The sequence below is a fragment of the Rhinopithecus roxellana genome, chromosome 6 (assembly GCF_007565055.1).
Source record: "Rhinopithecus roxellana isolate Shanxi Qingling chromosome 6, ASM756505v1, whole genome shotgun sequence".
Lineage (NCBI taxonomy): Eukaryota > Metazoa > Chordata > Mammalia > Primates > Cercopithecidae > Rhinopithecus > Rhinopithecus roxellana.
In genome coordinates this window covers 71,688,930-71,712,066 of record NC_044554.1, presented here as the reverse complement: position 1 = coordinate 71,712,066, position 23,137 = coordinate 71,688,930, and the positions used below count along the sequence as shown (strand labels likewise).

General features: G+C 38.6%; 1 protein-coding gene across 2 annotated transcripts in view; it reads left to right on the top strand.

Moving 5' to 3' along the window:
* Positions 1-4,686: 4,686 nt before the first annotated feature.
* The window catches only part of PTPRZ1 (protein tyrosine phosphatase receptor type Z1), a 201,599-nt gene continuing 183,148 nt past the window's right edge, over positions 4,687-23,137 (top strand). For both annotated transcript variants that reach the window (XM_030933226.1, XM_010356803.2), the window contains exon 1: positions 4,687-5,112. In XM_030933226.1, coding sequence (XP_030789086.1) covers positions 5,055-5,112 — 58 coding nt within the window. In that variant the 5' untranslated portion in view covers positions 4,687-5,054. The remainder of the gene's footprint in view (positions 5,113-23,137) is intronic.

The window sequence follows — 23,137 nt, the reverse complement described above, 5'->3', positions numbered from 1 at the left end:
AATTATTGAATACAACAGGTTTAACTTACTTTATGGTCAGTCCTGACAAGATAGTAAAAGGCTAAGAATGTAACATGCTGTGGTTTTCCTCTCAAACATAAATAATTATGCCTCCTTCAGATGGACTAAGGGTGCCACATCACTCTTAGCTCTGGAGCTATCAGTGAGGACCCTCCTATTTGTTTTATGCCTGATACTGGAAAAATGCAATAACAAGCCATTTGGGCCACTAGGAACAAAGATGCAAAGCTCAGGCAGGTAGGAATGAACTGCTTTTTCAGCAGAAAGTTCTAGAAGGACAAATCCAAATAAAAGATTTGTCTGTGCTACAGGAAGTAAAATTAGTCTTTCATGTTTTCAGAAATTTCACATTACAAGAATACTAAATAGATGTCATTGTGTCAATCAGATGTGAACAAAATACGTAAGGTATAAAACACAAGATAAATCTAGCCTCATAGTCCAAAATACATTGTTCCATGTAAAATGAGATCTACTTCTGACAAACACCTTATAATTACCAAAACTATATTTTACTTCAAAAGAAATAACTACGACTTTCTCGGTCTGTAAACATTTGATTCAATTCAGTGACTTCTGTTCATATTTAACTTCTGTTCAAATATATTTTTCAATGACAATGGATAAAAATAAGCAAAAATGTATGTGAGCCTAATATAAACTATTTATTGTTATAAGAAAAACAGATGTTTCACTTCCCATTTAATTTCATAGTTTATTCAGTGACTATACAATATTCTGTAGTCACTGTGTTATAACATGGAAGTGTTATAACACAGTGAAGCACTTCAATCAAATTTATTTATTTATTTATTTATTTATTTATTTATTTATTTATTTATTTGAGACGTAGTCTGGCTCTGTCGCCCAGGCTGGAGTGCAGATCTCAGCTCACTGCAAGCTCCGCCTCCCGGGTTCACGCCATTCTCCTGCCTCAGCCTCCCGAGTAACTGGGACTACAGGCACCCGCCACATCGCCCGGCTAGTTTTTTTTGTATTTTTTTTAGTAGAGTCAGGGTTTCACCGTGTTAGCCAGGATGGTCTCGATCTCCTGACCTCGTGATCCACCCATCTCGGCCTCCCAAAGTGCTGGGATTACAGGCTTGAGCCACCGCGCCCGGCTAGTTTTTTGTATTTTTTTTAGTAGAGACGGGGTTTCACACTTCCATCAAATTTAAAAGTCAAACAGATTCTGCAGAGTAAACATCTCCTTTTCCCCATTTCCATCTACCTATATTTATATTAGGGACACTTTGGAAATAATTCGTGGAGTAAGGAAACTTATGGAAAACTATGGACATTTTATAATCACAAGTGACCAACCCTGATACTAGAAATTTCCCAGACACAACAAAATGGATTGCCAGATTTTGCAAATAAAAATACAGACCACAAATTTGGGTTGAGATAAACATTAATTTTTTAAAATATAAGAATGTCCCAAATATTGCATGAGAGTGCATAAAAATTATTTATTGTATATCCGAAATTCAAATTTAACTGAGCATCTTCTCTTTTATCAGGCAATAGTATGCAGAGACATTTTAGTAGCGATGAATTTCTCTCTGATTAGAATGTGAGTCCCTTTATGGTAGAGATGAAATAATTCATTATGTATCAGTGTGTGATATATAATGAACACACACAACAGAATTGTATTAAATGAAAAACTGAATGTAAAGGACAAATTTTAAAGGCCCTCAAATTTGTTCTCTCTTAGAAAACTCTTGAGTTTTGAAATTTTTGTCAAATCTTCCACTACGCAACCATTATCTACCTTCAGAAATATTCCTTTTCCTTGTAGGTTCAACTAGTATAATCTCTTCTCATCTCTTTGTTTGAACTGTTCATATTAAATAGTGTATTATATTTATTGAGAGTGATAAGACTCCCAGAGATTTGGCTTATACATGAGTATGGATTTACAAAATGCTCCAGGATGGTATGTAGTTGAGGATAAAATGGATCCAGTTCACCAAGCTAATGTTTTAGATATAGGTTCTGTTTGTCTCTGTATCTGCCTCTTTCTATTCTGTCTCTCTTTTTCTACATATATTCTCTCTGAATACATGTATACATAAATTTATATATGTGTATACTCTGAATGAAGGTGTGTGGTCTTGCAAGTTTATAACTTCAACTCACAATGGCTAATGCATATTAATCAGGTACCACGTCTCAGAAATGACTATGACCCCAGTAACACTGTAAACTGTGAGATACAGTACATTTTTTATGTTTCTGCTCTGCTGATGCCTTCTCTTCTCCCATGCCTTGGCTGTTACAGTGACCTATATTCCAAGGACCTCAACCTCCTACTCCATCATCCCTCCCCGGGATCATCAGAACCATATTCACTGGTCCTCCAGTCAGTTTCCCACAGCTGTCATTCAGTCTCACAGAATTGGTCTCTATCCTGAATCCCACACAAACCTCAATAGCAACATGACTACTCCCTCAAGGTGGCTTTTGTGCCTTTCCAGGGAATGACAGTAATATTAACTATGAGAACCAAATGAGCAGAAACCACATATTCCCTTTCCCTTTTTACTAGGGAAACTTATTTCAACAGTGCTGTTGTTTGGTGATCTAATTCAAAAGATTGACAAGTGATTTGATTTTGTGGTCCAGTAAGAGAAAAGTCAGGGTTATGGTGGTGGTTGCTGGATTATTCTTGCAGGCTAGTGGGGTATCCTTGATAATTGGAAACTACTGGAACACCATAATTCCCCTGAGCAAACCAAGCTTCCCCTAAATAGTGGAAGTTCTTAGGAGTTTCTTTTGTGGTCCCTCCTGTGTTGTATTTCACATACAAGCTGCTCCACTGGGAAATCAATGTTTGTCACAGTCTGACCCCACTCAATCTGCTCAAATGTAATTCACACTTTTTTTTTTTTTAACAGCATATGACATCTGCTTCTTTCCTTCCTGTCCTCACTGCCTTTGACATGATTTTTTTCCTGCTAGTCCTTCTTGTTTATACATCTCTAGGAAACCTTTCCTGCCTACTCCAGTTGATATTAAATAAGCACTTTCTCTGAACTCTCAGTGCACAGTCAGTTTATACACCTGCACACTTCCTGTAATGCTAGCAAAAAAAAAAAAAAAAAAAAAAAAAAATGGCCCCCAAATTTTCTTCCTGTGTGAAAACTCTTATGAGCAGCCATCAATCCCCATCATAACTCTTCTAAAAGTTGTACCATTTCTATTGCTGTTCGTGGGAAGAATAAGATCAAGGATCAGCTTCTTAATGTTGATACGTGTTTCTGAATAAACACTAAATGGTTTCAAAAATCTGTTATTACATGACTATAATCTATTCCTGAAGCAACAGCAAACTGCCATTAGCTCTGCACATTTAGCCAAGTGTTCACAGGCTGAGATATTAGCAAGAACTCGTAGTAACACTTGAAATACATTCAGAACCCAATTTTACGTGCAGTAAGTTTTCTTTAAAAAATTTAAAGCTAGAATACTATTTTTGAGACAAGAACAGGACACAAAAGTACACACTTTACAGATACCTACATCAAACTGTTACTAAGAATACGTGGGACAATTCCGCAATTTGGCTTTCTGTGCTTTAGATGGGACTCCTAAAAGGCTCTAAAGTGGGTCTCATATAGGAAAAACATGTACTAATAGTTAAAGGATATCACATAAATGAAAATCTCATGAATTTTCAGTGTAGAGATTACCACCAATTACCTTCTCATTGTTTCCTTTAGGCTTCAAATTAATTCAACGAACATTCAGGGAACACCTATTGATTTTGTTTTTAAGGCCATTGTGCTAGGATCTGGGGTTATAGTAATAAAGGCAAACTCCCTGCCATCAAGGCGCTCACAGTCTAGTTCTGAACACCACTAAAGAAACGATCACATGAGAGTGGCATTTCCAGCTCTAAGGCAGCAGAAGGTATGTATTATATATATATATTTTTGCGTACCCTTCAATCAAGTAATTAAAAATCTTCCCGTTCGACCCTGTGTGAGGAGGCACTTGTGTGGTTCGGTTTGGCAGGACCACCGCCATGTTGAAAGTTCCCCCAAACAGCTGTGCCCAGCAGGGCAGTTTCGTTGGGGTCTAGGGAAAGGATAGGGTCAGTCTGGTCACAATCAGGGCTGGAGATTTTTTGGAGTCAACTCTCCCGAAGGCAATGGGATCTACTACTTTATTAGGAAAATGGAAAGAAAAAAAGGGAGGGAAACAACGTACCCAGGCGCCCCCACCACATTCTGATTGGACCCACTTAAGCATCTGCAGAGAACAATAAAATGAAAAACACTTCTAGAGGTGAAACTCAAAGGTCAGCCTCTGGCTGTGCGGGACAATGGGGGTTCGGCCTTCCCTTCCCTTCCCTTCTAAAGTGATGAAGGAGTTCCAATGTTCTACGAACACTGGAAACCCCAGCGGATCCCTCTAACTCCAGGGCAGCGAAACCACTGGCGGCGGACAGGGGAAGATTGTCCGCGTGTGAACTGCTACCCTGGGATCCCGACCCACAGCGGCAGCCGCGTCCCTCCGCCCTCCGCGCGACCCCGGGTCCGCGGCACGCTCCCAGCAGCGCGATCCTGCGCCCCCGCCCCCGCCAGGAGCCGCGGCGCGCACAGCCCGGCTGGAGCGCGCACCCGGCACTCAGGCTTCGCTGCGCTCGGAGCGCTCAGACCGCGGCCGCAGCAGCCGGCTAAGGAGGCGAAGTCCTGCACGCCGGCTGACATGCACCTAGGCTAGCGGCCCCGGGCCCCACCACCGCGCGGCTTTCTCCAGATTCCTCTCGCCGTCTCTCGCTGTCTCTCGCTGTCTCTCGCCGTCTCTCGCCGTCTCTCGCTGTCTCTCTCTCTCTCTCTCACACACACACATACACACCACACAAAACACGCAACACGCACACGCACGCACGATCTCACTTCGATCTATATACTGGAGGATTCTAAAAAAAAAGAAAGAAAGAACATTTCCTTCACGCCCCCTCCCTCTCTACTCTGAGAAGCAGAGGAGCCGCACGGCGAGGGGCCGCAGACCGTCTGGAAATGCGAATCCTAAAGTGCTTCCTCGCTTGCATTCAGCTCCTCTGTGTTTGCCGCCTGGGTGAGTGAGAAGAGCTAGGTGGGGTTTCAGCTCTGGGATCGGTGGGATGCAGGTGGGGGGATTTCAGCGTGTCCGCGACTTGCCGCCGCCGCCATCTAGCCAGGGGGAAAAAGGGACTGCCACTGGGCTCCTACGGAGCGGGCGGCCGCGCGGTGCAGGCAGCTGCGTGGGATTTGCGCACCCCCTCCCCGCCCCTCGCCCTCGCCCCTTCCATCCGCCCGCCGGCATTCGTGCCCCGGTCCCAGGAGACAGAGCTGGGGGTACTCAGATCCCTGCCGCCACCGTTCTTCTCTCCTCTTTTGCAAAGTGTAGAAATAGCCTTTTAGATATACATACGAAGATAAATAAATGACCAGAAATACAACTGTGGTGCGGGGCTGCGTACTGTATTGTCTTTTTTGCTGTTCATTTTTATGCTACAGGTACGATGGGCTTAAATGAAAAGTACACGTGTCTGATGTGAATTGCAGACACACACACACATCTGAAAGGTAGTAACAGGAACAAGCACCAACCTGAGTTTTCAGGGTTTTTTATTACTTTCAATTTAGTCATATTCAAGTCTGGGCAATTACTTAAAAAGAAAAAAGAAAAAGTTCAATCAAAATCTCTAGGTTTTGCCAGTGCTGACGAAGTCGGAGGAGAGCTGCAGGTTGATACACTTATTCATAGATTTCATTTTTCATCCACACCATCCAGGTTACATTTAAAACCGAAATTGCATTCTCAAATAGTCAGTTTAAGCATTTCCTTTACCTGTGATGTAGACTCAAGTTTTCCAGTGATTTTCAAGAAGTGCAAGATTGGACTTTTGCATTTTATTAAATAAATGCTTTTTTTCCTTCATGATTTTCCATCGCGATGGAATATAATTGGTTTACGCATTAACCTGAAAGTTACGAAGTGTTGTGCTTCGCTTTGCACGTACACATATTTAATTCTTTTCAGAAGCTCCCAATTTTTAAATTTAGGTGGTTCGTAATAGAGTAGATATTAAGTGTTCATTTTCATCCAATAGATGGTGCTGCTCTTGGCACAGTAACCTTTACAGACAGAAATCATTTTTAAGTTCTAATAAATGAGAATTACATTGCAAATATGGTGATAATTGCCCATAGACCCCCACACACGGACATAATTTAAATTTCAAAGGCTTTATGAAAGTGCTCAGTGGTGGTGTGATGCACAGTTGACACATAAAACATGCAGAGGAATCCCTGGTCCCCAATGATTCTAAAACCTTATAGTCAGTTCTGGAGAGGGGAAGACATTTTTAAAAAGTACTGTGGTCATCAAACACACACCTGTTGAATTCACATTTCTGTTATAGATCTATTTAACAATGAAGCCAGGTCCTCTTAGTACTTAAATTATTTAAGTAAATGTCACAGTAGCAAGGAAATAAACCAGAGAGTATTGCTTTGTATATCTTCAAAACCACATGCCCAGAGCATGTTGTGGATCCTTTTGAAAAAAAATAATGAGATAAAATTCACACATTATACAATTCATCTTTTTAAAAGGGTCCAGTGGTTTTTAGTATATTTGTGTAGTTGTGCAGCCATCACCACTATCTAATTCCAGAATGTTTTCATAACCCCCAAAAGAAACCCCATGTTCATTAGCAGCCATTCCCCATTCACCATGACCCATGACCCCAGCTCTTAGCAACCACTAATCTACTTGCTGTCTCTATAAATTTGCCTGTCCTGGACATTTCGTATAAATAGAGTCATGCAACTTGTTGCCTTTTCTGTCTATCTTTGTTCACTTGGCATAATGTTTTCAGTTTCATCTATGTTATAGCATGTATCAGTACTTCATTCCTTTTTGTGGCTGAGTAATATTCCATTATGTCAATATACTAAATATACCACATTTGCAAAGGTTTTTCTCTGTAAAGCATTATTTGTAGCCAATTTTATTGTATAGTTTTCAGTTTGTTGGATATTTTCTTTACGTCTTTGGTGATGTAAAATTTAAGTGTAAAGAATTTAACTTTTAAAGACTATCACAAGCTTATGTAATGCTACTGAATGTAAGCTTGCATTGGAACTCAAAATGAGTTTTGTTGAGGCTGGAAGGTGATTACTTTTGTATTCCTCACCATTTTAACAAAGTTGGCCTTTTATGTAGTTGCCAACAGGCTGACCTGGAGGCATTGGCAACGTCAAGTAACATAAATATCTTGATTTTGGAGCAGCATGTTTTGAAAAAGTGAGGCAGATTATCTTCAAATGAAAAAGTTAGGCTCCATTTCAATTATTTTTCACTCAGCACCTACTTCAGTGTTTGTGGATGCATTTACCCGTCATCTTCAGTGTTCTTGGAGCCAATGAGGTAGCCTGACACAAGTAATAAGTGCTCAGTAAGGGTCTGTCAACTGACTGAGGCTTGCTGTACAGGAGGACAGCTCAATACAGTTTGAACATTAGGCTGCCTTTCTTACATTTATCCAGGAACAAGTTGTAGAGTTCACTAAGATATTGATTATTAGCAATTAAGAAGGTCTTAGTGATCAGATCATATCACTTTGTATCTAAAATGTCCTGATGTTTTGAACTGGGCATAATAGACCAACTGCTTCTTTCAAATAACTTTCTAGACAAAAAACTTATCAGAATTTATAAATCAAAACAAATTTTTCTTGACCCACTGAACAGGTATATCTTATGGGAAAAACCACAGTGGCTTTCCTGTAAGGAGGCTTAACTATGAGTCATAGAGGAGAGGTAGATATTTTAAGAGCTTTTAAGGAATAATTTCTTCCAGTTAATGAGAGAATTCAGGATCTTTGAATTAAGTGAATTATAGTGCTGCAAGGTACACTAAGTTCAAATGTTTAAATATTATTATTAAACATGTAATGAATCAGATTCTGAACTTTTTAGTCATGTCTTACTGCTTTAAGAGCCATATTAACAACAAATTATACCCAACTCCTCCGCCGCAAGAATTAACTTCTTAATTTATGCTGGTTATAGACTCCGTGAAATTCGATATGTTGTGACTCTCAGTTTGGTGTATTTATCCTCTGAAAACAAATTGTAAACACATATAAAAAATATTCATGTCTTTTGCCCAAATAATAACTAGTCTCTATTCAGAAAATTAATTCCTTTTGATTGCAGAGTTGGAATTTTCTTTATTTCATTTCTCTCTCCTTTTTACATATACTATGGTTGCTTCCAGTCAGGGAAGTTTGCCAGGAGAAATCATTTCATTGATGAATTCATTTCTACTCTTATGTCTGCACTGAGATTTAAGATCTTGCTTAAAATTTTATGTTGTGGGAATTTTGCTCCTGGCAAAAATTCAGGTTTTTCTGGAAGGATGAGCTGCGTTTTCTCATTACCTTTAACTCCGAAAAGATTTGAGTACTGTCTAATATGAGAGACTTTGCTTGACCACCCATTTGGCTGACCGTTCAGACTGTTTCATGGAAATGGAACCCCCTCAGTCAGAACCAGAAGATCTCAAAGGAAGGCGTAATTAAGGAAATGTGTTTCATTTTCAGTTACCATCTACTCAAGTGTCTACTAGGTGCAATTTCAGCACTGTGCATTTTATGTACATTTTCTCATTTCATTCTCCTCAAAACCCTTTGATATTGGTGTTTTCATCTTACACCTTTTACAAATGAGGGAACCCTGCGCAGAGAACTCAGGTAACTTGCCTAACATCACACATCCTGATTCAGCCTGTGTATTCCTTCCGACTCCAGAGCCTGAGGCATTTCCTCTTTTCATTCCCAGGATCAGTTTGCTGTTTGGCATTCACTAGCTTGCTTACATGTGATGTGATGTTACATTTTACAGTCCCATTTGCTTTCCTGAGGATCCCTTTCATGATTGTGCCCATGTACTCTTGTAGTACTTTTTTGTCCTTTTTTGAAAATTAAGGCATAATTTACATTTTTACCATCTTGAAAGTTTTCACAAATGCATATGGTCATGTAACATTCACTGTGCTCCAGATACAGAATCATTCCAGACATGCTATTTTAACTACTCATTCACTAGATGTTCACTAATTGCCTGACATCTGCAAGGCACCATGCTAGGCACTAATAATTCAGCCATGCATCAACATACAGAGAGACTTAAAAACTCATGATGCTCACAACCCAGCTAATCTGATTCAATCCCACAATGAAAACTTTCTTTAAATCTTGTTTTAAATATACTTTTTCTATTCACAACTAGTTGAAAACAAGTCTTTTCCAAATATCTCTTAATGTGTTGAATATGGTAACTCTCAAATATTTTAAAATGCTTTCTGCTCCATTGAGAATTCCAATGGTAAAAGGCAGAGCCAATTTAAACAAGAGAGAGAGATATGTGTATATACATATATATAAATGTATATGTATGCATATACATAAAAGTGTATATATATATTTATGTGTTTGTGTGTGTATATATATATATATATATATATATATATATATATATTTAACTGTGTTTCAACTTTTACTGTCTTATTGAGATTCATTCCTAGAAGAAACTTCAGGCTACAAAAGGAAACCAATTTTTCTCTGTGTTTGCAATTTGTCAGAGACATGTATAGCATAATGTATAGAAATTAAAAGAAAGAAAAAGTATCATATAGCACAATCTTAAAACACTTACATTTTAGAAATGTCCTGTGTAATACAATAGCCACTAGGCAGATGTAGCTATGTAATTTAAAATTTATTAAAATAAAACAATTCAGTTCCCTAATCACCCTATCCACATTTCAAGTGCTCAGTAGTCTGTGTGGCTCGTGGCAACCACATGGGACAGTGCAGACATGGAACATCTCCATCTGGACAGTGTTGTTTTGGAGCAACAACAAAAAAACGCTAGTAAAATAATGATTGATAGAACTCATGAGGAGTCATCAACTCAACTAGAAAAATTTCTAAAGTCGTTAAAATTGTTAGGAGTATTCATGCATGTGAGTTACTTATGGTTTGTATTGTGTTAGCCTGCAAACATCCTAGAAACATGATGGGGCCTTTGGTAGAGCAGCAATAGGTGAAAAGAATTCAGTGGCCATTTTGTGGCCTTTATGGACTGAGGTTGAACAGAAGAGATTAACCGCTGGTTCGGGATTGAGTGCTCTGCTCCCATAGCACATTTTCCATAATTTGTTCTGGTATCCACTGTATTGTTTTTCAATTTATCTGTGTCAACTCGACTACATTATTCGAGGGTAAAGAATCCATTCTTACATTCATCGTTCATTCATTGTTAAATTCATTCATTGAAGAATTCAATGAAAACTTCGATCAACATTGCATTCTTGAACTTAACACTTACAGTAGTTGCCAATAAATCTTTAATGTATAAGGTTATAGAAAGATTGTACCGTGAAGCTTCTTAGAAAACAAAATAGTTGTTTGTTGTTGAGACTGGCAATTTTCACTGGTCTTTCCCTCTTTTGATTATGATCTCAGTCTGGGAGTAAGGCCACTATTCACCTTGACCTGTCCATCTTTTTTTTTTTTTTTTTTTTTTTTTTTTGAGACGGAGTCTCGCTCTGCCGCCCAGGCTGGAGTGTAGTGGCCGGATCTCAGCTCACTGCAAGCTCCGCCTCCCGGGTTCCCGCCATTCTCCTGCCTCAGCCTCCCGAGTAGCTGGGACTACAGGCGCCCGCCAGGTCGCCCGGCTAGTTTTTTGTATTTTTAGTAGAGACGGGGTTTCACCATGTTAGCCAGGATGGTCTCGATCTCCTGACCTCGTGATCCGCCCGTCTCGGCCTCCCAAAGTGCTGGGATTACAGGCTTGAGCCACCGCGCCCGGCCCCCTTTTTTTTTTTTTTTTGAGACGGAGTCTTGCTCTGTCGCCCGGGCTGGAGTGCAGTGGCCGGATCTCAGCTCACTGCAAGCTCCGCCTCCTGGGTTTTACGCCGTTCTCCTGCCTCAGCCTCCGGAGTAGCTGGGACTACAGGCGCCCGCCACCTCGCCCGGTTAGGTTTTTTTTTTTTTTTTTTTTTTTTTTTTTTTTTTTTTTTTTGTATTTTTAGTAGAGACGGGGTTTCACCGGGTTAGCCAGGATGGTCTCGATCTCCTCCTGATCTCGTGATCCGCCCGTCTCGGCCTCCCAAAGTGCTGGGATTACAGGCTTGAGCCACCGCGCCCGGCCGACCTGTCCATCTTTAATGTCATTCTTGGTATGCAAACTTCACTTTCATTGATTCTCCCAGAAATACACGTAAGCATATAAGCATCCTCTGTGAGGCTGGAGCTGTCATGAATGTGATTAGTGCCTGTACAAGCGTCACATAGATCCAAACACTATCTGTACATGGAAAATAAAGCTCCTGTGATTGATACTGAATGTGTACTTAGAAGCAGTCTTGAGGGAGCTTTTAATTCTAGATGAGTTGGCACCAATGAGTTTTGGATACATCCCAGGCGGCCAGAACATCAAGTCAGCTAGTGTGCCACTTTATATGTGTCTAAGTGCATACTCCTGTGCTGCTCTGGTGTTGGGGAGGAGAGGTCAATGGGGGATGCAGGGTGGTCAGTAATGAGAAATAAAGTATCTTGAGCCCATGAACACTGTATTTTCAGTCAGCCAAAAGCTATCATATTGGTTTAAGTCTCCTCTAGTCAAGAAGGCCATAAGAAATAGTGGCACAAAACAGTTTTGAAAACTAGGCAAATGATGGGAAGTGCAGTTTCATCATGTGGCTGTATGTGCTTTTAGAGTTTGTCAATAGTTTTATCATTAATCCTAGAGATGATGTGCTGCACAAGTTTAACTCTGCACATAGCAAATACTTGAACTGAGTTGAATTCAAATGGAATGGGGCATGGGATCAGTTAAAAATCTTCATAGGAGTCAAAAGCAGAAAAAAAGGAGATGATCTTTTGTTAGGATATTTGCTTTATTTTCTTCTAACCTCCCTTCCTCCCTTCCTTTTTTCTTTCCTTCCTTCCTTCTATTTTTCCTCCCTTCCTCTTTCCTCCTTTCTTCCCTCCCTTCCTGCTTTTATCCTTCATTCATTTATTCTCTCCTTTTCTTTTTCTTTTTTTGTTGCTATTTTCTCTTCAGCTTCACTTTCTTTTGGCATGAGTTTAAGATAATTAAATGAACTTAAGTTTGCTCAGCACTTGATGAAAAGTTTGATAGGGAAGAGATTAATGCTATTTGAAACCATTAATTAAAAGTATTTTTACCGTGTTAATATCATTTGGGGTCTTCGTAGTTAACATCATTTTTAAAGTATGAGTTGACAGATGTTTCTGCCTAAATATTCCAGTGTGGTAAAATGGGCTGGTTGTCTTTTTTTCCCCCTTCTGATATTTGCCCACAGATATTAAAGTAAACTCAGTTATTCTGGGTACTGGTTAATGTGAACTTTTTGGTCTTATTCAATAAGTACAAGTCAATTTATGTGTACACTAACGGGGGATAGTTTTTTTTACAAGTTTCCTTGGAAATATAGTACTTGGGTATTTGGAAATAATTTATTCATTAGTAAGAAAGAAGGATTTTCTGTTAGAATATTCATAACTATGATGAGAATACAGGTATCTTCTTGCTGTTGGAGAAACATTGTACCCTCTCTTTCTGCCTTCCCCTTTAGCACTTACTGGATAAATTTTCCACTTTTTCACTGTCACTGTCTGAACTGCTTATTTCTTGAATCCTAAAGCTCTAATGTATTTACCTAAGGATGGGTCTCACTATGAGCTCTTTTCTCTGAACTGATTAACTCAGTACCTTGAGTAGGAATAAAATAAAATATCGATTTTTAAAATGACCCCTTTAAGCAGAGATCATGGTAATAACCAGAGTCTTGATTATATGCTTAAAACATACTGGCCAGATATAAGGAAGTTTCTAGATTTTCTAATGGTTTTTATTCATTTTGTTATCAGATTAAAAATTATTTCTACTATTAAATTTTTACCCACTTGCATTCTGACACATTTTCTTGAATAGAATATGTCAAGGTGGTGGTGTCTCAGCTGCCACACAGAGTTGTGCAAAATCATGATCTGCCCAAAGGAGCATAAGGATATCCTTGAGGAGCATGTGGGATATTATTGTCATGTGTGTTTTAGTGCACAAAAATGCTGACAACCATTTATCTAGGTTGATAAGTCTCAATCCTGGCTGCATTTTTTGAACTTACTTAGTGTTATGGACTGAATGTTTGTGTCCCCTCCAAAATTCATGTTGAAGCCCTAACCTGCCAATGTGATCATATTTGGGGATAGGGCCTTTGCAGGGTAGTTAGGTCATGAGGGTGAAGCTGTCATGGATGGGTTTAGTGCCTGCATAAGAAGAGAAAGAGACCAGAGTCCTCTCTCTATCCACCATGTAAAGACACAGCAAGAAGGCAGCCATCTGCAATCCAGAAAGAGAGCCCTCGCCAGGAGTCAAATCTGCTGGCCTTTTGATCTTAACTTCCCAGCCTCCAGATCTGTGAGAATTAAATGTCTGTTATGTTAACCACCCAGTAAATGGTATTTTGTTATAGCAGCCGAAGCTGACTATGCACCTGGGAGACTTTTAAATCATACTGATGCCTAGGCATCAGATCAAGTACTTCAAAATGTATGGGTGCTGAGCCCAGACATGGACGTTTTCTTAAAACTCTCCAGGTGATTATAGAGCACAGCCTGGGACTAAAACCACAAATCGGCCGGGCGCGGTGGCTCAAGCCTGTAATCCCAGCACTTTGGGAGGCCGAGACGGGCGGATCACGAGGTCAGGAGATCGAAACCATCCTGGCTAACACGGTGAAACCTCGTCTCTACTAAAAAATACAAAAACTAGCCGGGCGAGGTGGCCGGCGCCTGTAGTCCCAGCTACTCAGGAGGCTGAGGCAGGAGAATGGCATAAATCCGGGAGGCAGAGCTTGCAGTGAGCTGAGATCCGGCCACTGCACTCCAGCCTGGGCGACAGAGTGAGACTCCGCCTCAAAAAAAAAAAAAAAAAACCGCAAATCTAGGCCAACTTCATGACACTACTAATTTTAGTTCATTTTTCTTAAGGTGGAGATACTGGCAGGTTTTATGCTGTCCTAAAACAAAGCTAGTGCCACAAGACAAAGGTCCTGGAAATTTTCCCGTCTCTCTCTCTCTTCTTAAGGCAGTTTCAGTTTCAGAGTAACCCTAGAAGGAGGAATATGCTCTGTGGTGGTTGACCTCATGGTCTTTGAAAGCCAGGGAAACTTCAGGAGGCCAGGCAGTCTTGGAGTGGGTCCAAACATTCAAGTCTATCAGCAGGTAGGAGGATAAATGAACCACCTTCTGAGATGGGGACTCCAAATGACCTTTATCCAGACACAGGCACATAATATCATTCATTTCATCAATGATACATATGCTCGTTCTCCATTATTTATTTTCTTTCTCCATACATAATTTGTTAGAACTTGGCTTTTTGTTTACTGTTATGAAATATATATTAACATTTAGCTATTGCTTTTTCATTTTAGCAATTTGTGTTTTTTGTGAAATTATTAATCAGGTCTAGGCTATTTCTTTTTATTCTATTTAAAAAGCACCAATAACTCCATTTAAAAATGAACAATGAACTTTTCTAGGTGTTTCAAATAACTGCTTTAATATACTTATTAATGATGACACAAGTACAAATTAATTTAATGAATCATTATAGAGCATCTTCCTTGGGATAAATATTCCTCCAGAGAGACTATTCTTCTCATGGCCAGCTGAACTTTTACAAGATAGAAAGATGCATACATAAGTAAGTCTCATACATGATGGAGTTTCTGGCATATGAGAGTGTGAGTTGTGTGGAGATATATAGTCTTAAATTCATCTCTTGGAAAGTTTCTAGTAGGAGACTGGGTTGGATATAGACCATTCAGGATAAATGGATAGAGCTTCAGGGGTCACCATGGGAGCAGAGGGCATCAGAGGCATTAAGGTTGGCATGCAGAGAAACATGGACTGAAAGTGAGAACGTAGTAATTGGAGGGAGGGAACAGTAGGGAGAGGAGTATAACAGTAAAAGGTCTCAAATGGTAGGTAGGATTTACAGTGGCCAATTGAAGTGTTCTGAGTTTGAAATCTATTCATTATACAATGGGAAATTAAAGGGTTTTGAGCAGTGAAATGAATGGAATAGATCTCTTTATTTTAGGGAGATAACTCAGGTATCAGAGCATAGGGTGGATTGAAGCTGAGGGAGACAGGAAATCCGGAAGCTTGGTTAAAAGCCTCTTACGGCCAGGTGGGGTGGCTCACGCCTGTAATCCCAGCACTTTGGGAGGCCAAGGCGGCGGGTCACAAGGTCTTGAGATCGAGATCATCCTGGCTAACACGGTGAAACCCCGTCTCTAATAAAAATACAAAAAAATTAGCCAGGCGTGGTGGTGGGCGCCTGTAGTCCCAGCTGCTGGGGAGGCTGAGGCAGGAGAATGGCGTGAACCCGGGAGGCAGAGCTTGCAGTGAGCCAAGATTGCACCACTGCACTCCAGCCTGGGTGACAGAGCAAGACTCTGTCACAAAAAAAAAAAAAAAAAAAGCCTCTTACACGGTGGCAGTCACAGTGGAAATTTATGGGTCATTTGGGGTATAATAATAACATTCTCTTTATAGAATTCTTTAATGTTTAACAAGCACTTTCAGATACATTATCTCACTTGATATGAATGTTATTGGTATAATTGGTAGGACATTGTGCCACTCTCTGGAGTGAGTCACTGCTGATCCTTAAGGGAGTGTCTTCTCTGGGAAGGTGAAGATGTAGCATGGAACACATAGAATCAGAGAAATATCCAGGAAGGAAACAAGAAGGCAGCAAATACATATAATTCTACAGAAGTTGATGACTTGGAGGGAAGAAAGAAGAGAGAGAAATAGAGGATGGTTGCTTGAAAACTGCTTGTCTATTGAATGGTGAAACTCTAAATTTGTTAAGACAAGACAGGAATTGACTCTAGATATTTTCTCTGAATGGATTAACTCAGTGCCTTGAGTAGCAATAAGAGGAAATAGTGCTGCTTCAAATGATTATTTTTTTTTTTTTAGAGATTAGAGTCACAACTTAACTAAAACAAGCAAAGATTTTTTAAAGGATGGATTTGAGCATATTTATAATTTTAGGTTAATCTTATCAAGTGCCAATATCAAAACTACTTACTTCATTCACCTTTCAAACCCTTGTATTTGTCCTTTTTACAGTGAACACATGTACTATTGTGACATTTCAGCCAGCACTCTGCCAGTACACAGGCTTTCTTAACCACAAGTTCAGATTACTTGAAGGCCATCATATTTATGTCCATAAACTAGCATCTTTGTAAATTGCTTACAACTTGTATTTTATATAAAAATAGTATAATGGAAAATAATGCATAGAATAGACTTCGCAGAATTTGTTTAAAAATTGACTTTAGCAATTTTTTGTTGTTGTTTTTGAGACTGAGTTTCACTCTTGTTGCCCAGGCTGGAGTGCAATGGTGCAATCTCGGCTCACTGCAACCTCCGCCTCCCGGGTTCAAGTGATTCTCCTGCCTCAGCCTCCCAAGTATTTGGGATTACAGGCATACACCACCATGCCCAGCTAATTTTGTATTTTTAATAGAGATGGAATTTCTCCATATTGATCAGGGTGGCCTCTAACTCCCAACCTCAGGTGATCCGCCCTCCTTGGCCTGCCAAAGTGCTGGATTACAGGCTTGAGCCACTGCGCCTGGCCAGTCTTTTCTTTAATTCATGAAAGATACAATAGAATTGTTTACTCTATGTCTCTTAAGATACATTAAGATACATGAATTGGTAAATTAATCAGTCATTAAGTTTAGGAAAGAGAGAAGGTAGCAGCTTTCAATACTGAAATATAAGCATATTTTTTCCTTATGTAATGAGAAAACATAGACATGTGTGTACAAGTTGAATGCCAAACTTGTCTATTTTAAAAGTATGACTAAATCGATTTTCAATAGAAATGTTTGCTTACTGTAAAGTTTCCTTTGGTGGCTTTCAGGTGGGGAAATGACATGTAATGGTTTATATATATAAATACATTTATATAAATATGTTATATGGAAACATAGATGTATATGTGCATATATGCATCTATATGCACACCTAAATAAGGACATATAAAAATGCATATACATAAATGTATATATATACACAAATGCATGTGTATATTTCATGTATATGCATTATTTTCCTGCTGCTAAAAACTGATACTGCTTTATTTTAAATGTTAAAAGATTATATCCTTTGGAAACATTATTATGTTTAATTGTAGCACATATCCTGGATATTTTGAGCCTGACATTTTCCTGCCTCCAACATAAAGAAAGGACAGAAAGAATGCTGCTGCTTCCTATGACCTGAATACACTGTCGGCCCTCTCCAAAGGATTTGGGTCCAGTTAGAGCAGTGGAACTCAGTTCAGCACATGTTTGTTGAATGTTTGCTGTATGCTCCACACTGTCCTTGGTCTTTCTAAATAAATTGTTTTTGTCTTTGCAGAGTTAATCTGGTTACAGATATGAATCGTACTCTAGTGGGAGCATACCAGAAAAGAGAATAATAATGTAAATGCTAGACTATTTGGACTGAGATTTTAAGTCAGTGAAAGTCAGAAAAAGGAAAGACAAAATAAAGACATGAATTCATTTTTTAAAAAGTCTCTGAGCATATGAGCAGCACTTCTTCCTTTTGAACATGGATGGACCATTTGCAGTTGCATTCAGTATTACGAGCCTCCTTTGTGCCCCTCCCCGTCATTTTTGCTGCATTCAAGAAACGTAAAAATAACCCTGTATTACTCATTTTAGATTATTTACTTAAGGAGAAGCTTGAATATGGATGTTTGTTGGTTTTTGTCTCTACTCTAAAATGCACTTAGGGTTCCGCAGAATTCCACTTTATCGCGTTCAAAATAATTGGGTAAGTAGGAAAAGATATAAGCAAAATGTGTATGTTAAAACATTCGTCTTGTATATTCTGTTCAACACCTACCACTAGAAAAATGTCACATAATTTCCACAGTTAAGTCTATCCCAACTTGAGCCTTAATTTTTGGTGGTGGCAGCTGCTATTTTGCAACAAAGGTAGACTCTTGGTGCCAAAATTTCCAAGAATGATTTAGGATACATATGATTCTTGGTCACTCTGGAGAATTTTGAATGAAAATGCAATGGTGTCTGAAAAATGGATCCCTGTGAAAGAAGCACAAAGAGTAAAATCATATTTAATTAGCCAAGAGTGGCTAGTGTATGTTGCCATTAAATCCGTTAAATTACAGCACATCTGGGCACCATCCATCCCACAAGAAAGTAACCAATGATGCTTCTGTCTTATCTGTGAGTCCAGCTTATTTTCTCCTAACTTCTCATTACTTTTTAACTATTCAGTATTCTTGGCATAAGAAATCAAGAAAACACAAGATGCTTCCATGTTTCTCAATAAATTATTCAAAATGTTATTCCAACCCCTCCCCACCCCCAAAATGGCAAAATGCCCATAAGAAAGTATTTCACTTCCCTATTTGGAAGGAGCTTTTCAAGACATCCTCTTTTACTTCACATTTTAAAATTAGAATTCTATAGCATCTGTCAATTTGGAGGGGGAAAAACACTTATAATCTTTACAAACATGACAAGAGACTAAGTTGTATTAGACTTGATGGCATTCAGGCAAGCAAAGATCAAATATTCAGCCAAATAGTCTCTCTACTAATGATAATGGCATATAAACCCTTTTATGGTAACTCGGGTTGGGTCTTCTACTGGCAGAGAAAGTGTATCTTTATGCAGTGAGTTCTCACTCTTAAATACATGGGGAGTGCTGGGTTTTAAAATGTGAGGCTTTGAGACTGTAGTACACAGTTTGCTGGAGATGCGTTTGGGTGATTGAGCTACTGGGGAAAACACACTGAAAATAGGTCATCAAGAAAAGATTGATATAGACTTTTTTGTGTGAAAGTAATTATGCTTGATTATTGCAGTCTGTTACAATCCAATATGCCAGACTATGCAGTTTCAATGAGAAAATACAAATATGTGCACATATAATCCTACTTAGGATTGTAGACTGAAGTTTAAATTCCTACTAATTAATCCTCACTAGGTCTTTATCTGGTATTCAGTAATAAAGAATGAAAAGTTTTTTGCAAATTGTATATGTTCTTGTTCATTCACTTAAAAGTCCCAAATACATATGTTAGTTCATCAAAAACACAGCTGAAACATTCCACTCTATTAAATGTAACACTCGCGTGCATGCGTGCACACACACACAGCCATAAAAATAGTAACAAACCCATCTACTATCAAAGTAGGAAATCTTCACCAGCCTACTTTCTTGCCTAGATGTATACTGTTCAATAAACACTTTATAGTTATTACTTATTTGACATAAATTATTGCCTAAGTCCAATGTTAAGAGACTTTTTGCAGGTTTATAGCAATGACTGTTGAAATGATTTAAGGAACTGGATTCTTAGGACTTTCCTTTTACATAATGTGTTTCTGTAATTCTCAGAAAGCAATTCTACAATTGACTTTAATAACAAAACACAATACAGGTATGCCAGGGTCCCCATCCATGGAAAACTTTGAGAAAATAATGAACAAAATTTTGTGTTTTTTCTACTCATCAGGCGAAAGGACCTATAGGTTCTTTTGAGTTTTGATGTCATATGATACTCTTACCAGGGCATGCAAAGTGCTTCAAAACCTGAACTCAGGCTACCTGTCCAGCTTTAGTTGAATCTCCACATGTGTGCTCCTTTCCTTGGGCTCAGTCTTTCCTCTTCTTGTGGTGGATTTTGGCTCCATGCATTCCTGTTGTCTTTTACTTTGTCTGTGAAACTTTCTCTAACACATCATTGTCCCCTTCCACAGGAAGGGAAACATTATCTCATCCATGATGGCACAGCACTCACATCGCGTGACCGTTGTTTCCATAACTGTATCTTCAAGGAGTCTGGTCTTCTCATGGGATATAGCCACTGGGCTCTAAAGACTTATTGCTCATATAGTAGGTGCTCAGTAAATATTTGTGGCATAAGTGAGTGGGTGAAATTACTTCAATTGCAATGACTTGAAAAATAGAAAATACAATAATTTCTGCCCAGTCACATGTTAAATGCTGCTACCACCTCAACTAATTCTGTACCCCCATTTGGCAGAGTAAGCAACTCAAGATCACATTTGCAGCATTTGGAATTAGAATTCAGTTCACCCTCAAATTCACTCAATCCCTCTTATTTTTTTTTTTTTAAAAAGGTAAACAGAAAGTAGGTCAATCAAATCACATTCTCGTTTTAACAGGTCCAAGAGTCTATATAGATTTTGAACTGAACTGGCACACAATCATGGACAACTTCCTAAGGGCTTTTACTCATGGCATTCAGAGTTTTGAGAAAGAAAATGAAGTGATTGGAATAGAGTACAATAGTGAATGCAGAAGAAGGGAAGAAAGATGACTGTGGCCAGAAACACGAGAGAAAGAGAACTATAAGTTTCTTTATTCTAAGTAGTGGTGGGAGAATCTACTTTTTGGCCTGCACAGCGGATGCACCGTTTCTATGGGTAAGTTTTCCCTACGTTTCCTGTCAAGCCGGGGTTTTAAAGAAACAAAAAGGTACCGGATCCCTCTCGCTAACACCTCTTCATCCCTCCAACACCCCAGCCAGTGCCAGCCAAGAGCATTTCTCTCAGTTCCTTTTATCCCTTTCTACCAAGAACAAGATCTGAGATATGTGAGATCCTGTTTGATTCAAGCTTGGAGAAAGCACTGTATATTTTTCAGCCACTGGTTACCTGTTGCTGTCAATAGCTGTATTGTCAGCATTTTATCATGGATCGAATGCTTTAAAATTTTTGAGCAGCATAAAAGATTTGTAGAGGAAAAGCTATTTTCCTTAGAAACAAGAGACAGTATTTGTTGATGCTTCAAAGTCTTAAAAAATGTAGGAATATTAGAGTTATGCCTTGCCCTGCTTGGTGGGTTTTGAGTGACATTCTGAGACCATATATTTTGTGTCAAGAATCAGTTTCCCTTCTTTGGGCTGCTGACATTGTTTAAAGTATAGGTGAAGAGTCCCCAGTAAGACATGTGAAACAGTAAGGGGCTGTGAAAAAAATAGATTGCTAAAAAAAAAAGTCTATCAAGATGGGGCAAATGTTTAGGGGAATACTATCGAAGGTAGTGTTATGTTCAATAAAAGATGGCTGAAATAGTTATGAGACTAATAGACAAATGGAAATGATTTACACAAACTTCTGTAACTGCCCAGTTCTGTGAAAAACAATAGGAAAATCCAATTCAGAAAACATTCATCCCTATCAGAATTAGAATTAGGATAATGGATCCACCAAAATATGTAATCGCTTACACTGAAAGAATAGCCATTACTTTTAACTTAGGGTGAATTTGACTACTATTGAATAATAGGCGATTTAAGAAATTATTTTGAACTCTTTGTTTCAATATGCCAGGACAAATTGTAATCGTTATAATTTAAGAAATATGTAATTAAGAGAAAACAGCACATCTGAGGGAAGTAATTACAGTGCTCAGATGTTAATTAAGAGACACTAAAAAACAGACTACTTATTGAAATAGTGATGTTTGATAGAATATTAGCTATGTTATGAAAAGTTTAAAAGCTATTGTTGTATTACATATTGGCTAAAAGTGACAGTATTTGATCTAATGAAGAATTGGCAAATAGCTATAAGCAATGATTAAGGCTCCTGTGGAACTTAATTTGGATAAATAAGGTTTTAAAACACAATTATATAGGGAACAAATTAAAGTATTGAAGTTTTAAAATTATGAGCACAGAAAGGAATTAGATAGGTTTAAAATTAATTTTTAAGAATGAACACTTTCATCCCACTTTCAAAAGTCTTTATTTTTTACAAAAAGTTTTTAAAATGAGGCCTGAGTCAAACATTTCAGTATGAGAAGTCTTGCACAAAATGTAGCCATTGTAGTTACGGTCGTTTGGAAGCAGTATTAGTCATAAAACTATGTTTAGTCTATGTATTAGGATAAATTTACTTTGGCTTCTGAAGTTTCTGATAAGGAATGATCTTCTGTGCAAAAGCAGAAAGGGCTGTAAAATACAAGAGAGTGTAGACAAAGGTACCGTTAATTACTGTAGGACTTCCTGCCATCCTGAAGCAAAGTTTTGTGTGAATGTTTACAGCTGACTGTCAAATCTTCAGTTATAAAATTCAATTTTTGTGCATTATATCCATTCATAATTGAAGCATTGGTGTTTTATTTCAAATTACTAGCTTAGCATATGATAATCAGCAAATGTGGTTAAAATAATGGGTGGTTCCTAACATGCTGTTATTCCTACCATTAGAGAAAAATAAAACAAAAACCAAAAACTCCTCTCTTGACTTCTGCCGCCTTTCTCCCCTTCCATTGCCTGCTAAACTTTTGGGAAGAGTTTTCTATAGTCATTATCTATTTTCTCTCCTGTCCTTTGCTCCTGAACTCACTTTAAACAGGGTTCTGCTCTTTTTGGGTTCTGCCAAAAAAAAAAAAAAAAAAAATTCCTTATCAGTCTCACCAGTGTCTCTGTGTCTCTGACATTGGTATATCCAATAGTCCAATAGTCAGTGTTCTTGGTCCTCACTTTATGGACCTACCAAGAGCTTTTGATTGTTATCATTGTGTCATTCCGGAGATCCTTTGTTCACCTGACTTACAGGATGCCATACTTGTCTTTCCTGCCATCTCACTAGCCACATACATTGTACTCCACTGGCTTCCTCAATCTCTTTTTCTAGTTCCTTCTCATCCTCCCAACTTCTAAACATTATAGTCCTTAGAGTTCTTCCTTGGGCTACTTCTGTTTTATGTCTGCAATATTTGCATGTCTGTCTCATCCCTGTATTCTCTACATTGATAACTCCCAAATTTGTCTTTCTAGACCAGAAGTTGTATCTGAACTCCAGGGTCATATATTCCACTATCCATTTAGATATGTAACACACTTCTCAAACTTGACATGTTCAAACTTGATCTCCTGATCTTCATCCCATCTCAACTCCTACTTCCTGT